Source organism: Cloeon dipterum, chromosome X (genome assembly GCF_949628265.1).
Source record: "Cloeon dipterum chromosome X, ieCloDipt1.1, whole genome shotgun sequence".
Classification (NCBI taxonomy): domain Eukaryota; kingdom Metazoa; phylum Arthropoda; class Insecta; order Ephemeroptera; family Baetidae; genus Cloeon; species Cloeon dipterum.
The window spans coordinates 11,807,951-11,820,935 of NC_088790.1; the positions used below are offsets into that span (position 1 = coordinate 11,807,951).

The 12,985-nt window shown below is 39.7% G+C and overlaps 1 protein-coding gene across 9 annotated transcripts in view; it reads left to right on the plus strand.

Annotated features, from left to right (window-relative positions):
* LOC135947137 (titin-like) overlaps positions 1 to 12,747 on the plus strand; it is a 67,695-nt gene extending 54,948 nt beyond the window's left edge. For 7 of the 9 annotated variants that reach the window (XM_065495746.1, XM_065495749.1, XM_065495745.1 and 4 more), the window contains 9 exons: positions 189 to 760; positions 813 to 950; positions 1,011 to 1,146; positions 1,201 to 1,512; positions 6,194 to 6,321; positions 7,930 to 8,027; positions 9,959 to 10,364; positions 10,819 to 11,292; positions 11,908 to 12,747. In XM_065495746.1, the coding sequence (XP_065351818.1) occupies positions 189 to 760; positions 813 to 950; positions 1,011 to 1,146; positions 1,201 to 1,512; positions 6,194 to 6,321; positions 7,930 to 8,027; positions 9,959 to 10,364; positions 10,819 to 11,292; positions 11,908 to 11,916 (2,273 nt within the window). In that variant the 3' untranslated portion in view covers positions 11,917 to 12,747. The remainder of the gene's footprint in view (positions 1 to 188; positions 761 to 812; positions 951 to 1,010; positions 1,147 to 1,200; positions 1,513 to 6,193; positions 6,322 to 7,929; positions 8,028 to 9,958; positions 10,365 to 10,818; positions 11,293 to 11,907) is intronic. The other 2 variants (XM_065495753.1, XM_065495748.1) reach the window with 1 other exon arrangement.
* Positions 12,748 to 12,985: the final 238 nt, after the last annotated feature.

Consider the following 12,985-nt stretch of genomic DNA (forward strand, 5'->3'; position numbering starts at 1 on the left):
CTTAACCTTGGTGATGGCTATTAAAAATAATTACCTTTCCCCTTTCCTGTGGGTGTAATTAATTCTCTACAAAAATCGTTAATTATCATAAAATCATGCTTGTTTCAATAAAAAAAATCTGCAAATCTGAGTAGCACAGAAAATAATTAATTTAAGCTCATCTCGACATGTTGCACTAATTATTGCAGAAGGCACTGAAAAAACCCCATCTGCGGACCTGCCCCGTCCCTCAGAGCCCGTTGCCGTGGCACAGACTGAAAACGGCCATAGTGATCACGGTAACGGCGCTTTGGAGAAGGAGGACGAGCAGCGAGTCGAGGTGCAGGTGCAGAGCATGGACGTGGGCAAGGACGACGAGTCTGAATACGCGTCGGACGACGAGGACGACCTGGACAGCGCCTTCCAGAGCGTCACCGACGTCCTCGAGAAGCAGCTGGAGGCCGAGCAGCTATTACTGCAGCAGAAGCAAAAGATCGTCGAGGTGGTCAACGAGGAAGAGCTCTCCAGGACACCCAGTCCAAACGAACAGCGACAACGAGATGAGGCGTTGAAGCAGGTAGTAGAGGAGGAGAAGGAAGAGACGCAAGAGGATAAGGAGGAGGAGGAGGAGGAGGAGGAGGAGGAGGAGGAGGAAAAGGTTAAAATCCTTAAGGAACTGGACAGAAAGAGGGCACTGCATGAGAAGCAGCGAATGGAAATCGAGAGGCTACAGAAGGAGCAGGAAGAACTAGAGATGGCCCTCAAGAAATATGAACAGGAGGTAAGCGTGATGATTCAAACTTAATCATAATTATTACATCATTTTATAAAAGTCTACGGAAAAGAAGGAGGACTCCGTTCCAGTCTCACCAGAGCCAGCTGAAATTCTGAACTGGGAGTACAAATTACCAGCACCGCCAAGTGCTTTCAGAGATACGAAGGAAACTACGACGCCTTCAAATACGCCAGAAGTAATTAAACCATGCACACAACAAATAAATTAACTGAACGAAAAATCCGAAATATTTCAGGAGGAGAAAAGAAGACTGTCGTTTGATTCTGAATCAGTCAACGAAGTGAAAGAAAAGCCTCAAATTGAAGCCCCTCTTCCAGATATTATCTTGCAGCAGCCAGAAGTTAGAATAGAGCAGCAAGAGGAGGTCAAAGGTAAGCCCAATAAAACATGTCTTAATATCTTCACTAAAAATAATCATCCTCAAGTAGAATTGATTCCTGAAGAAGCTGTGGAGCTGAGGCCAAAGCCGCCAGCGATCGTGGACGTGACGCCCAAGCCAAGCGTAGCCAGGGAGACGAGAAGCGCGTCCCCTCCCAAGGTGACCATCATGCCTCTGCGCTCCGCTCAATCCCTCTGCAGCCTCGTGTATGACCATGAGGAACAAAAGAAGGAAGCTGTCAAGGCGGAGACGCCTCCAAGGCGGAGTTCCAGCTCAGACAGTGACAGCGACTTGGTGCAGAGTCCGCTCAGGAAGACCACCAGCGTGGACAATGTCTCCAAGATGGCCCAGTACACTGGTGAGTAGGATTCTAAAATTTAAAAATGGGGCTTTTTAATTTTTTAACTCGCGAATGCAATTTGGGCTCACCGCTGTTCTTCAAGTTACAAATCTGCTTTCTGGCTCCAGTCGTTTCTGATTCCCTTGATAAACAAAAATAAAATTGAATACTTGACTCGCACGTACTCCAAACTAAATTTTATTTTATTGATCTTTGTTATAATGAAATGCCCGGAAAATAAAATAAATTGCGTGTCAGGTACCAAAAATTGCAGAATATTAGTATAAAAGTGGTGGGTTTACCAACATATTATGCTGAATCTCTAAAAATTAATTTTACCAATAATATTCTGTCATCTTGGAATCAAATCTATTTAATTTGAGTAAAAATTAGTGAGAATCGCCCAGAGACGAAGCCTGCCTGCGAGGTGATAGCGTGTCCCATCCGCGCCCCCAGCCCTTTATGGCCGAAGCGCGTTTCTTTTGATACAGTTTTTGTAAACTCTGGAACAACCTGCCACCGAATGACTGCGACGCATCCAAATTCCCCTCTCTGAGCAAACAGTTCTTGAGGTTAAATTTTTAAAGTTTTAGTGTGATACGTAATTAATTTATTAACTTCATCTACAGCACAGCATGACAACGTCGACTCATTTTTTTCGCGCATTTATTCCTGCTTTTCATTGCCTTTTGTTCATTTATTTTCACTGGTAATTTTCTCTGACTAATATTTTGAAACATGATGAATATAAACATTGATAAACAGCATGCTTGATAATTCATAAATTCAATTAAAGCTGCTCTTGAAATTTCCGGCTCATGGGTAAAACGTCGCGACATTGCAAACATTTGCACAACATTGGAGATAAGAAAATACTTAGAAGATGATTGGCTGGCGATGCTGACTGAGTATTTCATGGCGAAAATAAGTGTGCGCCTCATATTTGTCGCCACAAACGGCAAGCTCAAGCAAACAATCTATTTATGATGAGCTTTTTACGTGACGTGCACCGTTTGTCACTGAAAATGCTGACAGTATTTTTCATCGGCAAGGCTCTCTTTCCTTACGTTGATCTTGAAGAAAAAAACTCCTCTGCCAACGCGTAATAGGATGTTTTAACTGTAAATGCCGTGCGAGCTGGTGCATGGATGCTGCTGACCAGCGATCCTTTGTTGCCTGGGGCAGTGAAAAGGGACATATTGAGATAGTCCCTCTTTTCCTTTAAAACTGTATATGATGCGTGTTGCTTTGAATTTATTTTTACATCTATGTATTCAAAAGCTAAATTTAATAGAAATCAAAGGTCCAATATGCAGCCCACGTAAGTCATGGAAATTTCTATCTTTTTATATCGAACAACATTTTTTCACTTCCCCGGTGCAACGACGTGTCGTTTATAGCTCTCGTTTATGATGCATGGAAAATTGTGCACGCATGCACCTCTTTCTTTCTTTAGTTATTTCAGTTATTTATGTCTTCCTCTGCGCGGCGGAGTGACCTTTGCCTGGTGCAACGGCCAGAGAAAGCCTTGCTGCTCCTTTTTCGCGCCAGCAGGTGCATCTCCTTTATTTTCCCCGTCCGCAACGAGTTTTATTATTTATTTGTTTACCTTGTGCAAGGACATGTATGCAAGTCGTGATTTGGTCCTCTTCAGAGATCACGGCAAATACACCGTCATCCTCTTGCCAAGTTCGGAAATCGCTGATCCGCGTCTTTCGAGCCTTGCGTTTATGTGGCAAACAAATTTCACGTTTCACTAATTTAACTCGAGATATCCGTGTTTCTAGTGTAATTATGCATCACTCGGCGACGTGTTTGAGCAGTAAAACAATTAAAAGACATTCCGCGAGTTTGAAAAGTCTACAGGAGAGGTGGAGAGGTGAATTCTTATTCTCACGGCAGCTGAAGCTTGCTTCGAAATTAACTCGTGCAAAACGAGGTCAAATCGGTCGGGCCGAGAAGCATAATTGATATTCGATATGCATGAATTTCTGACGAATTTTTAGGCCAGAGATTTAAACCGGAGTAATTACTTAGCGTTGCATAAGATATTATCTCGATTTAGGCAGCGTTTATTTAATAAATTCCACCTTTACGTATAAAATTTAAACGTTTTGCAAAGTTAATTTTCTTTTCATTAAATAGTCAGACTTTTTAACATACAAACAAGTGCAGGAACAGAAAGCAACAAAGACGTAAGAATTTAATGTACCCAAATTTTACGCTTCGTTATTGTGAAATTACATTTTAATCGCGTTTCAAGTATTCAAGCAACTCTATAGAGGAAGCTAAATTACGCACACCGCAAAATCGGCAAACAAGAATGTGTAGGCATTATTATTTTTTTTTTCAAAATGCACGTCAATTTGCGATTAAAACCGCGCACGCACGCCTCATTAGGTGCCGCAATCCAAGGCGTGCGGCACAATTTTGTTCACATAAGGGCAAAACAACCAGCGGGGAGTGTTTTGCTTTTGCTCGCACTCCAAGGCCAGAAAATTCTTTGCAATGTGACGAGAAATGCTCATTTGACGAATTATTAAAACTTGAAAATGCATTGTATACTTCTTTATGCCAAAGCGTTATGAATGTGTGATGGAAATAGATTGATTTATTTGTTTTAGAGGTGACACGGATTTTGCTATTATTTTTTTTAACTAACTATTTTATTCTAAGGTGACTAAGATACTCATGTAGTTCAAATCGATATCATTTAACGTGTATGTTTGATAGGTCCCAATTTTTTAATTGTGTAATATATTATCCACAGAAGTAATTGATAAAAAGCAAAAAATAAAATCGTAATAAAAGTCAAAATAATTTCAACGACAGTTAAAAAGACGTAATTAAGGTAATTAATATAGTGAAATGTCACACTTGTAAGTCATTTCTCTGACAGGTATTTTCAAACACGGAAGTTAAAGAGCAAACTTTGTTAGAGTAATGACTCTTACATTCCCAAATGCGCAATGATTGATCGTAAGCAGAGAATAATGCCTTCTTCGAACGGAAAATTGCGCAAAGCAGGCGATGACAGCATTTTCTCATATCACCGGTCGAAGGAGAAAAAATCCGACTGATAAACAATGGCTCATTGGCGATAACACAATCACCCGTAGTCGGAATCCCATCGACGCTGCGGCTGGGAAAAAAATGAAATTACGTCACACTCACCTCTGCGTGTATATGTGTGCTCGCCATAAGTTGCATAAAGCAGAGCATATTTTCGCACACAGACACATACATACCTTTCGAACCGTTCGATCGAACAGAGCGATCTTTGTTGTTCGCGATCCGTAAAAGTAAAAGTCGAGCGAGCCTTGTAATTTCATACAACACACGCATTGTTTATGGCATAACGCAAGCACACCGACCTGACATTTATATTTCATCCTAATCCCATTTTGAACTAAAATCGGAAATTTCGTCATTATTTACAAAATGGTTGTAAAAATAAAGATATTGCTTTATCTCTAATTCCTAAAAGTGATTCACGCTTTTGTGTCAATACCGCGCGCTTCCTCTCTGATCCTCTTTTGTTGTATCGGTTGCATTATTTACTCTTAACAAAGCCATTTCCGCGTGCAGCTTGCATAATTTTCGAGGGCTTGGCGAGCAAAAAGAGCTGATTTTAATTTCGGTCGTCGACGTCACTGGATCGGCTCTCTGGGCGTAGAATGTCGGTGTGTGGGACGCCGACTCGCAGACAGGTTCTCTTTCCATTGAGTGAGTGAAAGAAAGAGCTCTGAATCCTTTGGAATAAGTGCCTGCAGAGTCGCACAGGCTGGACTGAAATTCTCGCTTTGAAAATCGAAAGGGCGTTAATAGGACCACTCGTGGTCAGTTTTGAAAACTGGATTGGACTAATTGTTGGGCGTAAATGTGAGCCAAGAGCGCGTTAAAAGCGCGAATCTAATCAAGGAGGAAAAAATGCTAAAAGCAGATTAAAATGTCATGAATAAAAAAATACTACATGCTATTTTGGGAAATACATTAAATCGGAATTTAAATAACAAAAATTTTTCAAAATAAGATTAATTAGCCAGCTATGCTTTAGACTTAGATTTTAAGTATTAAATTAATAACTACTCAGTTTTTAATTTTTTTATACGTTTTCAACGGTCGCTGATTGAAAATACTTTGCATTGTGGGTGTGAATTTTGTTTTTGAGGAACAGTTACTACTGATTAGGCCAATGGGGCCAAAACAGCTGCTGCACAATACAAAGTACGAGAGAGTGAGATGCTAATTTTCTTGTTAAAATTTCTATTTTACTTTTTAGCCTTCCATTCCTAGTTAATGGCCTAAGGTAGTAGCCAAATTGTAAAATCAATTTAAAATTTAGTGTAGCATCATTATTGCTTCGATTTCGAGTGTCACTCAATGTTTTTTTTATCAGATCCTGCAAATATGTATTTGGTTTCTGAAAAAGTAGCAGTTAAATCCTTTCCAGCGTATTTTTCTAACAAAAGCTTTATATTCATAATATATTGAATCTTCTCCTTCCACTGAATCGCGGGCCGTCCTGTACACCTGGCCGGCCGTGTGTGTCCCTTTCTCGCCAGCGTTGTTGTGTGAGTGGGGGTCGCCGGGTTGCTGCCGCGAGTCGGTGCTCCTTCGCCAGCGCACCAGCAGTTCGGCACCGACCGCCCTTGCCTCAGGTTGTTGTTTCATTGTTGTGTTCGGTGTGTGTTGACAGAAAGCGACGAGGAGGAGAAACAGCGTCTGCAACAGGTGCAGCAGCAAGTGCTCAACTGGCAGAAGCAAGTACTCACCAACCAGAGCGTCCTCCAGGAACACGTCAACATGCCTCTCCAGTCACTACAGGTTGGTGCCATACGAATTTTCCTTCAAAAATATTGTAGCCAAAAATTTAAAAAATTTCGAAGAAGAAAACTACGTGATTTTCCCCTTTTTTTATCCCATTCCGCATTCTTGCCTCTGACGGGCTTTCCAGTTGCAAGCATGAAGTTAACCTGTTCACCTGAGAGGTCAAACGAACTCTCTCGGCATCCGCTGCCAAAGTAAAACAATTTATTTACAAGACGAGGGCCAGCAATTTTTCGCATCTGGGCCAACATCTGATGCTTAACTCGCAAATAAGTGTCACTCACGATATCCTGCCAAAAATGCCCAATTTTTTTCTTTTGGAATCTGCCTTTGTCTCTTTCAGTGCGTGAAACGCGTCTGTCCGCGTCCTCCTTTTCAATTATGTATGCTCAGCAATTTTTAGCCAAAAATTGAGTGTGCAGTACGTGCTGGTGAACCGTTGCCGTTACTCGAAAACGTGTTTACGCCGAGATTAGGCAATAGGCCGAATTAAGCTCGTGATTTTTCATATCACCGTTTTGCTCATCTCGTCATCCACAAGGAGGAAGACGAGCGTGTGCGGCTTTTGTAACCGAAGCGAGAAAACAACTTTTAGTTTTGTGGTTTCTCGTCACATCGTATTATGTGTGTACTAGTTTCGAGGCAAGTCATCTTTCAAACTCCCACGCTTCTGCACTCACACGCAAATGCGCTGAGAAAGAGCAAAAAGTGGTCTTTCGACCCAGCGTGGGCCGTTTTTCTTCATAATAAAAATAGAATTGATCAATTCAGTTTCGATTTCATCTTGCTTTTTCTCTCTATGAAAATTATCCGCGTGTATTTTTAAATTAGAAAGAAAAACAAAAAATATCCCACGCTGGATTAGGAAATTTATATCTATATTTAACTGTGGATAAATCAGATCTTGAACATTTTCGTCCTTTCTTTTCTCTCCCCTAGTTTGATCTTTAAAAATACAAAATCTGGTAACAAAAACAGATCCTTAATTAATTGGTGTAAAAAACAGCTTTGATCGAATGATATTTTTCAACTATGATTCATAAAGATATTTTCAAAGGTGTTTTTAACAGGGATCAGAGGTAAAATTAGTAGATAAAATGCCTAAGCCATCGATTGCAACTTCAATGTAAGATACTAATTAAAAGAAATTAGAGCTGAAGTAATACTGATTTCACTTGAAGCTGATTCCTCTTCAGCTGAGCGCGTTAAAAAGAAACTGATGGACGAGAAACAAAAGATTTGCTTTCCAATTAAAGCTGATTCCTTTTCCTGATTTGATTATTCAACGGTTAATCAACAACAACAACAAAAAGCACTCCTTTAAAAATCAATGAGCGGTGGTAATCAGCTGGCGAGAGATCAATTAATTCCGGAGCGACGCTAACGAATTGAACTTTCTCCGAGGCAGCGAGCGATTCGTTTTATGATCTCTGCTCTTGCCTTCTCTCGGCGCAGCCAGATTATTGTACATACAAAGAGTTCCGCAACAATCCAGCGGCGCCGCAGGCGACCAAGAATGCACTTTTGTTGCACTTTCCATTCCCGCCGCCGCCACCGCCAACTCAGTTGATTGTGTGCTCCGGCTAAGAGAGTTTTAATTCACAGGTACTGCGCGAGATCTTGCCGCAGATGAAGCAGAAGCTGGAAGAAGACGCACTCAACGGCACCTCGACCACCACAATCAACGAGAGCTACACCACCAGGTATTTCAGCTTTTCGAAATTATTTACTATCTCTTAAGTGGGTGTTCGACGAAACGCTGTTCTCGGGTGCAACGAACGCGATAATCGTCACGAAAAGTGCGTGTGCGCGAAGCAATGGCGTAATGAATTTCCCACGCACGCTCCATTCATTCGTTTGCTCATTCACTCTGAATTTGTGCTGTGTCGCATTCGCGCCGGCAGAATAGTCGCATTAGCCTGGCCCGGTTTCCGCTGGTGATCGAATAAAAACTCAATTTCTTGTGACAAAAAGCGCACCGGCGTGACTTATCGGCTGGAACTGCTGACACACATGACCGCTGGCCCTCTTACCCCGGCGCACACCCTGCTGGCAAATGTATTACGCTGCAGTCATTTAAATCTCCAAAAGTTCTTCCAATTACATAATATTATAAAAAGGTTACTTTTCTATAATTTACTTAAAATATTAGATCACACTGAATATTTTAAAATTTACTTAATATTTCACAAATAACAGTTTGAAAAATCAATTCAATTTTAAAAATAAGAAAGGGTGATCGATACAGATAAAAACCCACGTAACCCCTGCATATTAAGAGCAATCATTTTATTTCTTTTCCAAGCATATATCAAAACATTTTATCCCATTTTAAGCTGAATTTGGTAGGAAAAATCAAGATTAAAATTTATTTGAAAGTTGAATAACCTCGTTGATTGGACTATATCTATATCCTGCAACTGCAAACAAAAATTTCCAAGAATCCTTGAAATATGACTTTGATAGACTGACTGTTTTAAATTAAAAACTGACATTGAGGTTCTTTTCAATTGAAAACTAAATCTTGAAAATTATTATTACCCAAATGAAGATCACATGGAACTTGAAAACATTTAATTAGCTATCAAGCAGATTAATCTGAAGTTAACACGAATGAAATAATCGTGGTAATAATTTAGAGATATTATAACTTTATTTAATTTCTGGTTTTTTGCTCTTTGAGGAAAAATAAATTATTTTTAAATATGGTAGGGAGTCGTTTACGCCTTTGCTGTACAAAAAGATCTAAAAATTTGTCAGAAAAAAATGAATGCATCACAGTCAAAATCATGAGAGAAAGAGCGACACTTTAGGCAAACAAGTTGATGAATATTTACCAACCAATTACTTTTCAATTTTTTCCGATCAAACGAGATGGTTATAAAATTATCTGGTCATTTTGTACCGTTTTAATGGATATATCTTACGATACTTCATCGCTTGCTCCTATTTATAAAAAATCAGAGAAAATCATACTGAAAAAATTTACTAACAGACAAAGTTTAGTTCTACATCAGCGTACTACTTTTGATATTTGTTTTACAATTAATTTATCTTCTATATTTAAAAAAAATCAAATGTTATTTTTGAATCCGCTTCCCTTTACATTATTTAGAACAAAACCGAATTGACAATGTGAAGTTTTTTCATTATAAAATCGTCTCGTGCAAATGATGAATGAGTAAAATATACAGTAACAATAGTTGTAATAAATGCAAAATGTGGGAGAATTTCTTCTTCCTTTCTTGCATTACAGTTCTATTAATTTTGATTATTCCTATGGTAGATTTAATTTTAATTATTCTATATCACTATAGTCGTATACATTCTTAAAAGCAATTAAATCATTCCAGTTTTACCTGTTTGCGCGGTGGTTGTTGAATGTTGCCTAGATCGAATATTATTTTAAAACCTATTATGTTATTGATCTTCTTGCAAAATTTTATATTTTTTCACCTCCTAAGCAAATGGAAAATTTCCTCCTGCAGCTAGGGAATTTCCTCCAATTCGTTTTAATTCTTTATCTTTTAACATACTTGAAATCCACGGAAAGCCAGATGAAAGTATTAATTTTAGACATTTAGAGAAAAATTTCGCCTGACACTCATTCCTATCGTAACTGACACTCACTCAGGTCGAGTACCCTGCCTCGCAACGCACGTTCGCTGGACGTAGACAGTGAAGCAGTTCTCCGCAGTAGCAGCAGCAGCACCCTGGAACGGCGCACGATGACAACGACGACGACGACAAGCAACGTGCAGCAGCGCTTCCGGCCGCCCACCATCAACCTGGGCACGTGGAGCGATCGGCCAAAGAGCGAGATCGCCCTGAAGCACGACTCGGACTACAGGGTGGGCGTCGGGCAGCTGCAGGCCAGGGCGGCGCCCATCATCCGCCAGGCAGAGCCCAAGCCCAAACCGGAGAACCTCAACCTGCTCGGCTCGTCGGGCGAACACGTGACCAGGAGCAACTCGTGGCGAGTCACCCAGCAGCCACCCTACAAGTCAAGTGTCACCATTCACAGTCTTGCCACTGAACAGGTCAGTTGATTGAAAATGAAATGTAAACAAATTATCAATTGATATTTTTACAAGCGTAGTTTTGTTCATTTTGACTTGTTGAATACTCTTTAACTTATTTTAAGATAAATTAAATCAACAGAGCAGTTAAATATTTCTGAACATAAACCAAGAGCTGAAAGAGGGAACAAAAATTAATGATTGACGGGATTTTCGATTTCAAATGTTTTTTATGTGAAAAAAGGCTTTACAGAGAGCTTAAAACATTTAAGGCTTTAAGGTAATTTGGACTGAGAAATCGTGATTTTTGTTGTTTTGGAATAAATAAAATCTTAAAGCATGAATGAAAAATTAAATTTTTTCTAGTTTCTCTCTCAATTTTCTCATGAAAAAAACATACCTACATCTTTTTTTAATTTCTGTACTGAATTCCCTACTGAACAACAAATATTTAAACTGAATTTAATTTCGTCAGGTGCGTGCGAGCAACAAGCCAACAGTGGTGCTGCGACCAGCGTCGTTTGTGCCGCAGTCTCATTCGCAGGACAGCGAGTACGCGCCACGACCCACGGCTCAGAAGCGCTACACGACCCTGGTGGGGCTGAATGGCGCACCACAGCCCAGCATGGTTGCCCCCGCGACCCCCTCATACCCCAAGCAGGTGGTTATCGCGCAGGTGGCGCCCACTGCACCGTTTCCCGTCGTCAAGGGTTTCCAAAATTCGATCCCCAAGGAGCAGGCAACCCCGGTGAAAATCTCGCCCCTGACAGCCCCCAAGCCGTCGTCGCCCACCCCGGTGCCGCCACCGCCGCCCCAGTTTCAGAAGCCGATGGTGATCAGGCCCACACCAGCGCCCAAAAAGAAGCAACCTCCTCCAGCTGCTGTCGACAGCCAGGCCGAGCTTATGGACGCGATCAGAAATTTTGGCGGCAGGAGTAACCTCAAAAGGGTACGTTATTTTCAATTTTTTTTTAATGTAAATTTGTAGCCATACTGATGATAACCATCAAAATCCCTGTGCCTATTGCATAAACCGATTCTACAAAGTTTGCACTGAAAATTTCATGCTTTGATGGATTTTCTCTGGCAAATAATAAAAGAAAAGTGTTTGAAAGACAAATCATTCTGCTAGCAAGACGTCTCCCCACTATGTTAGGTGGAAAAAACCGTACTGTTTCTTGCTATGTGACGCTCAATATCTTAAAATGAGCGTAAATTTTATAACATATATATTCAAATTAAAATCAAGAAAATGGCAAAGTTGAAAAGAAGATAATTATACACGGAGAACTAATAGCTTTATAAAGAAAATTACTAAATTTAAGCTCACCCTTCAAGGAAATCGCATTTAATAATTCCCAACATATTTTCGCAGCCTTCCTTTTTTCAATTTAATTTGTAATTTAAAAAACAGTGACATCTCCAAAGCAGCATTCGTGGCAACGCAAAATAAGATTTCCATCAGTTCGTAATGATATTTTAATATAACAATTTAAGTTCTTGATTCTTTTCTCTATTAATAAGACAAACCACGCAAACTAAAAACCCACTTTTACATTTTTAGGTAAAGTAAAACCACGCACGTTTGTCATCGTTTGAGAATCTTCGCCAGGCGGCAACCTTTTTCGTCATATTTCGCCCTCCCACACATCGAATATCCAACGTTAAAATAAGGAAACCGCACCGCATCCATCGCCAACGCGCACCATTGCAGAATCAATAAATAGCAAAATCACACGCACCGCTCCATGTGTATATATAATAAAGAAGACAAAATTGTTTGTATGCAAGAGATGAAATCGTGTGAGCTCCTTCAAAGTCTGTATCTTTTAAATGTTGTCGATGCGTGTTTAACGAAATAACTCAAAGCGGAATAATCCAGTTTTAGTTGGTAAAATACACAATATATCAATGTTATAATTGCTCAGCACGTCCATGTGATATGCAGGTAGAGTTAGTGTTTACTATATATATAAAAAAGAGATGAGCGTCAGCACTCTCAGAACCCATATTTTTTTTGTAAAAATTGTGCAACCAGCTATGCAGAGAGAAAATGCATTTAGACTAGGCCGAGAATAAGTGGAATCCACAGCTTTTAGGTCTACTCTCTGATATGATTTCCTGGCACTCGTTGTGGAGGGTTTGGAGATTGAAAGTATATGTGTTCTTTAATATTCTCTCTCCACCAGGGTTTGGAAATTGAGACAGCTTAATATATGTGCCTCGATGTATTTGGTTTTTATTAACATTCACACACTTGTTAACTACTCATGATACTTATTGTTGGTTTCTTTTTTTTCAAGCCACGTGATAATCTAAATCGAGGTGTGAAATTATAATTTTTGTGAAGAGTGAGAAAGAGGAGCGTTACGCTTGAGTAAAAATATATATGCATTGTACATTATTTGTTGATTTTTTATTTTCACTGGATCCCATATTAGTAGAAAAGTTTTTCAGATATAATTATGAACTGTATTGTATCGTACACGCATACTTAAAAAAATATAAATCTTTTTTGGTGAGAGATAATGCCTCAAATTTTCCCATCCTTTTATAAACACTGAATAATTGAATTTCTTATTTATACCTACTCTTGCGAAATTGAATTAAAAAAAAAACGCAGAAGCAAAAGTTGGTTGAAT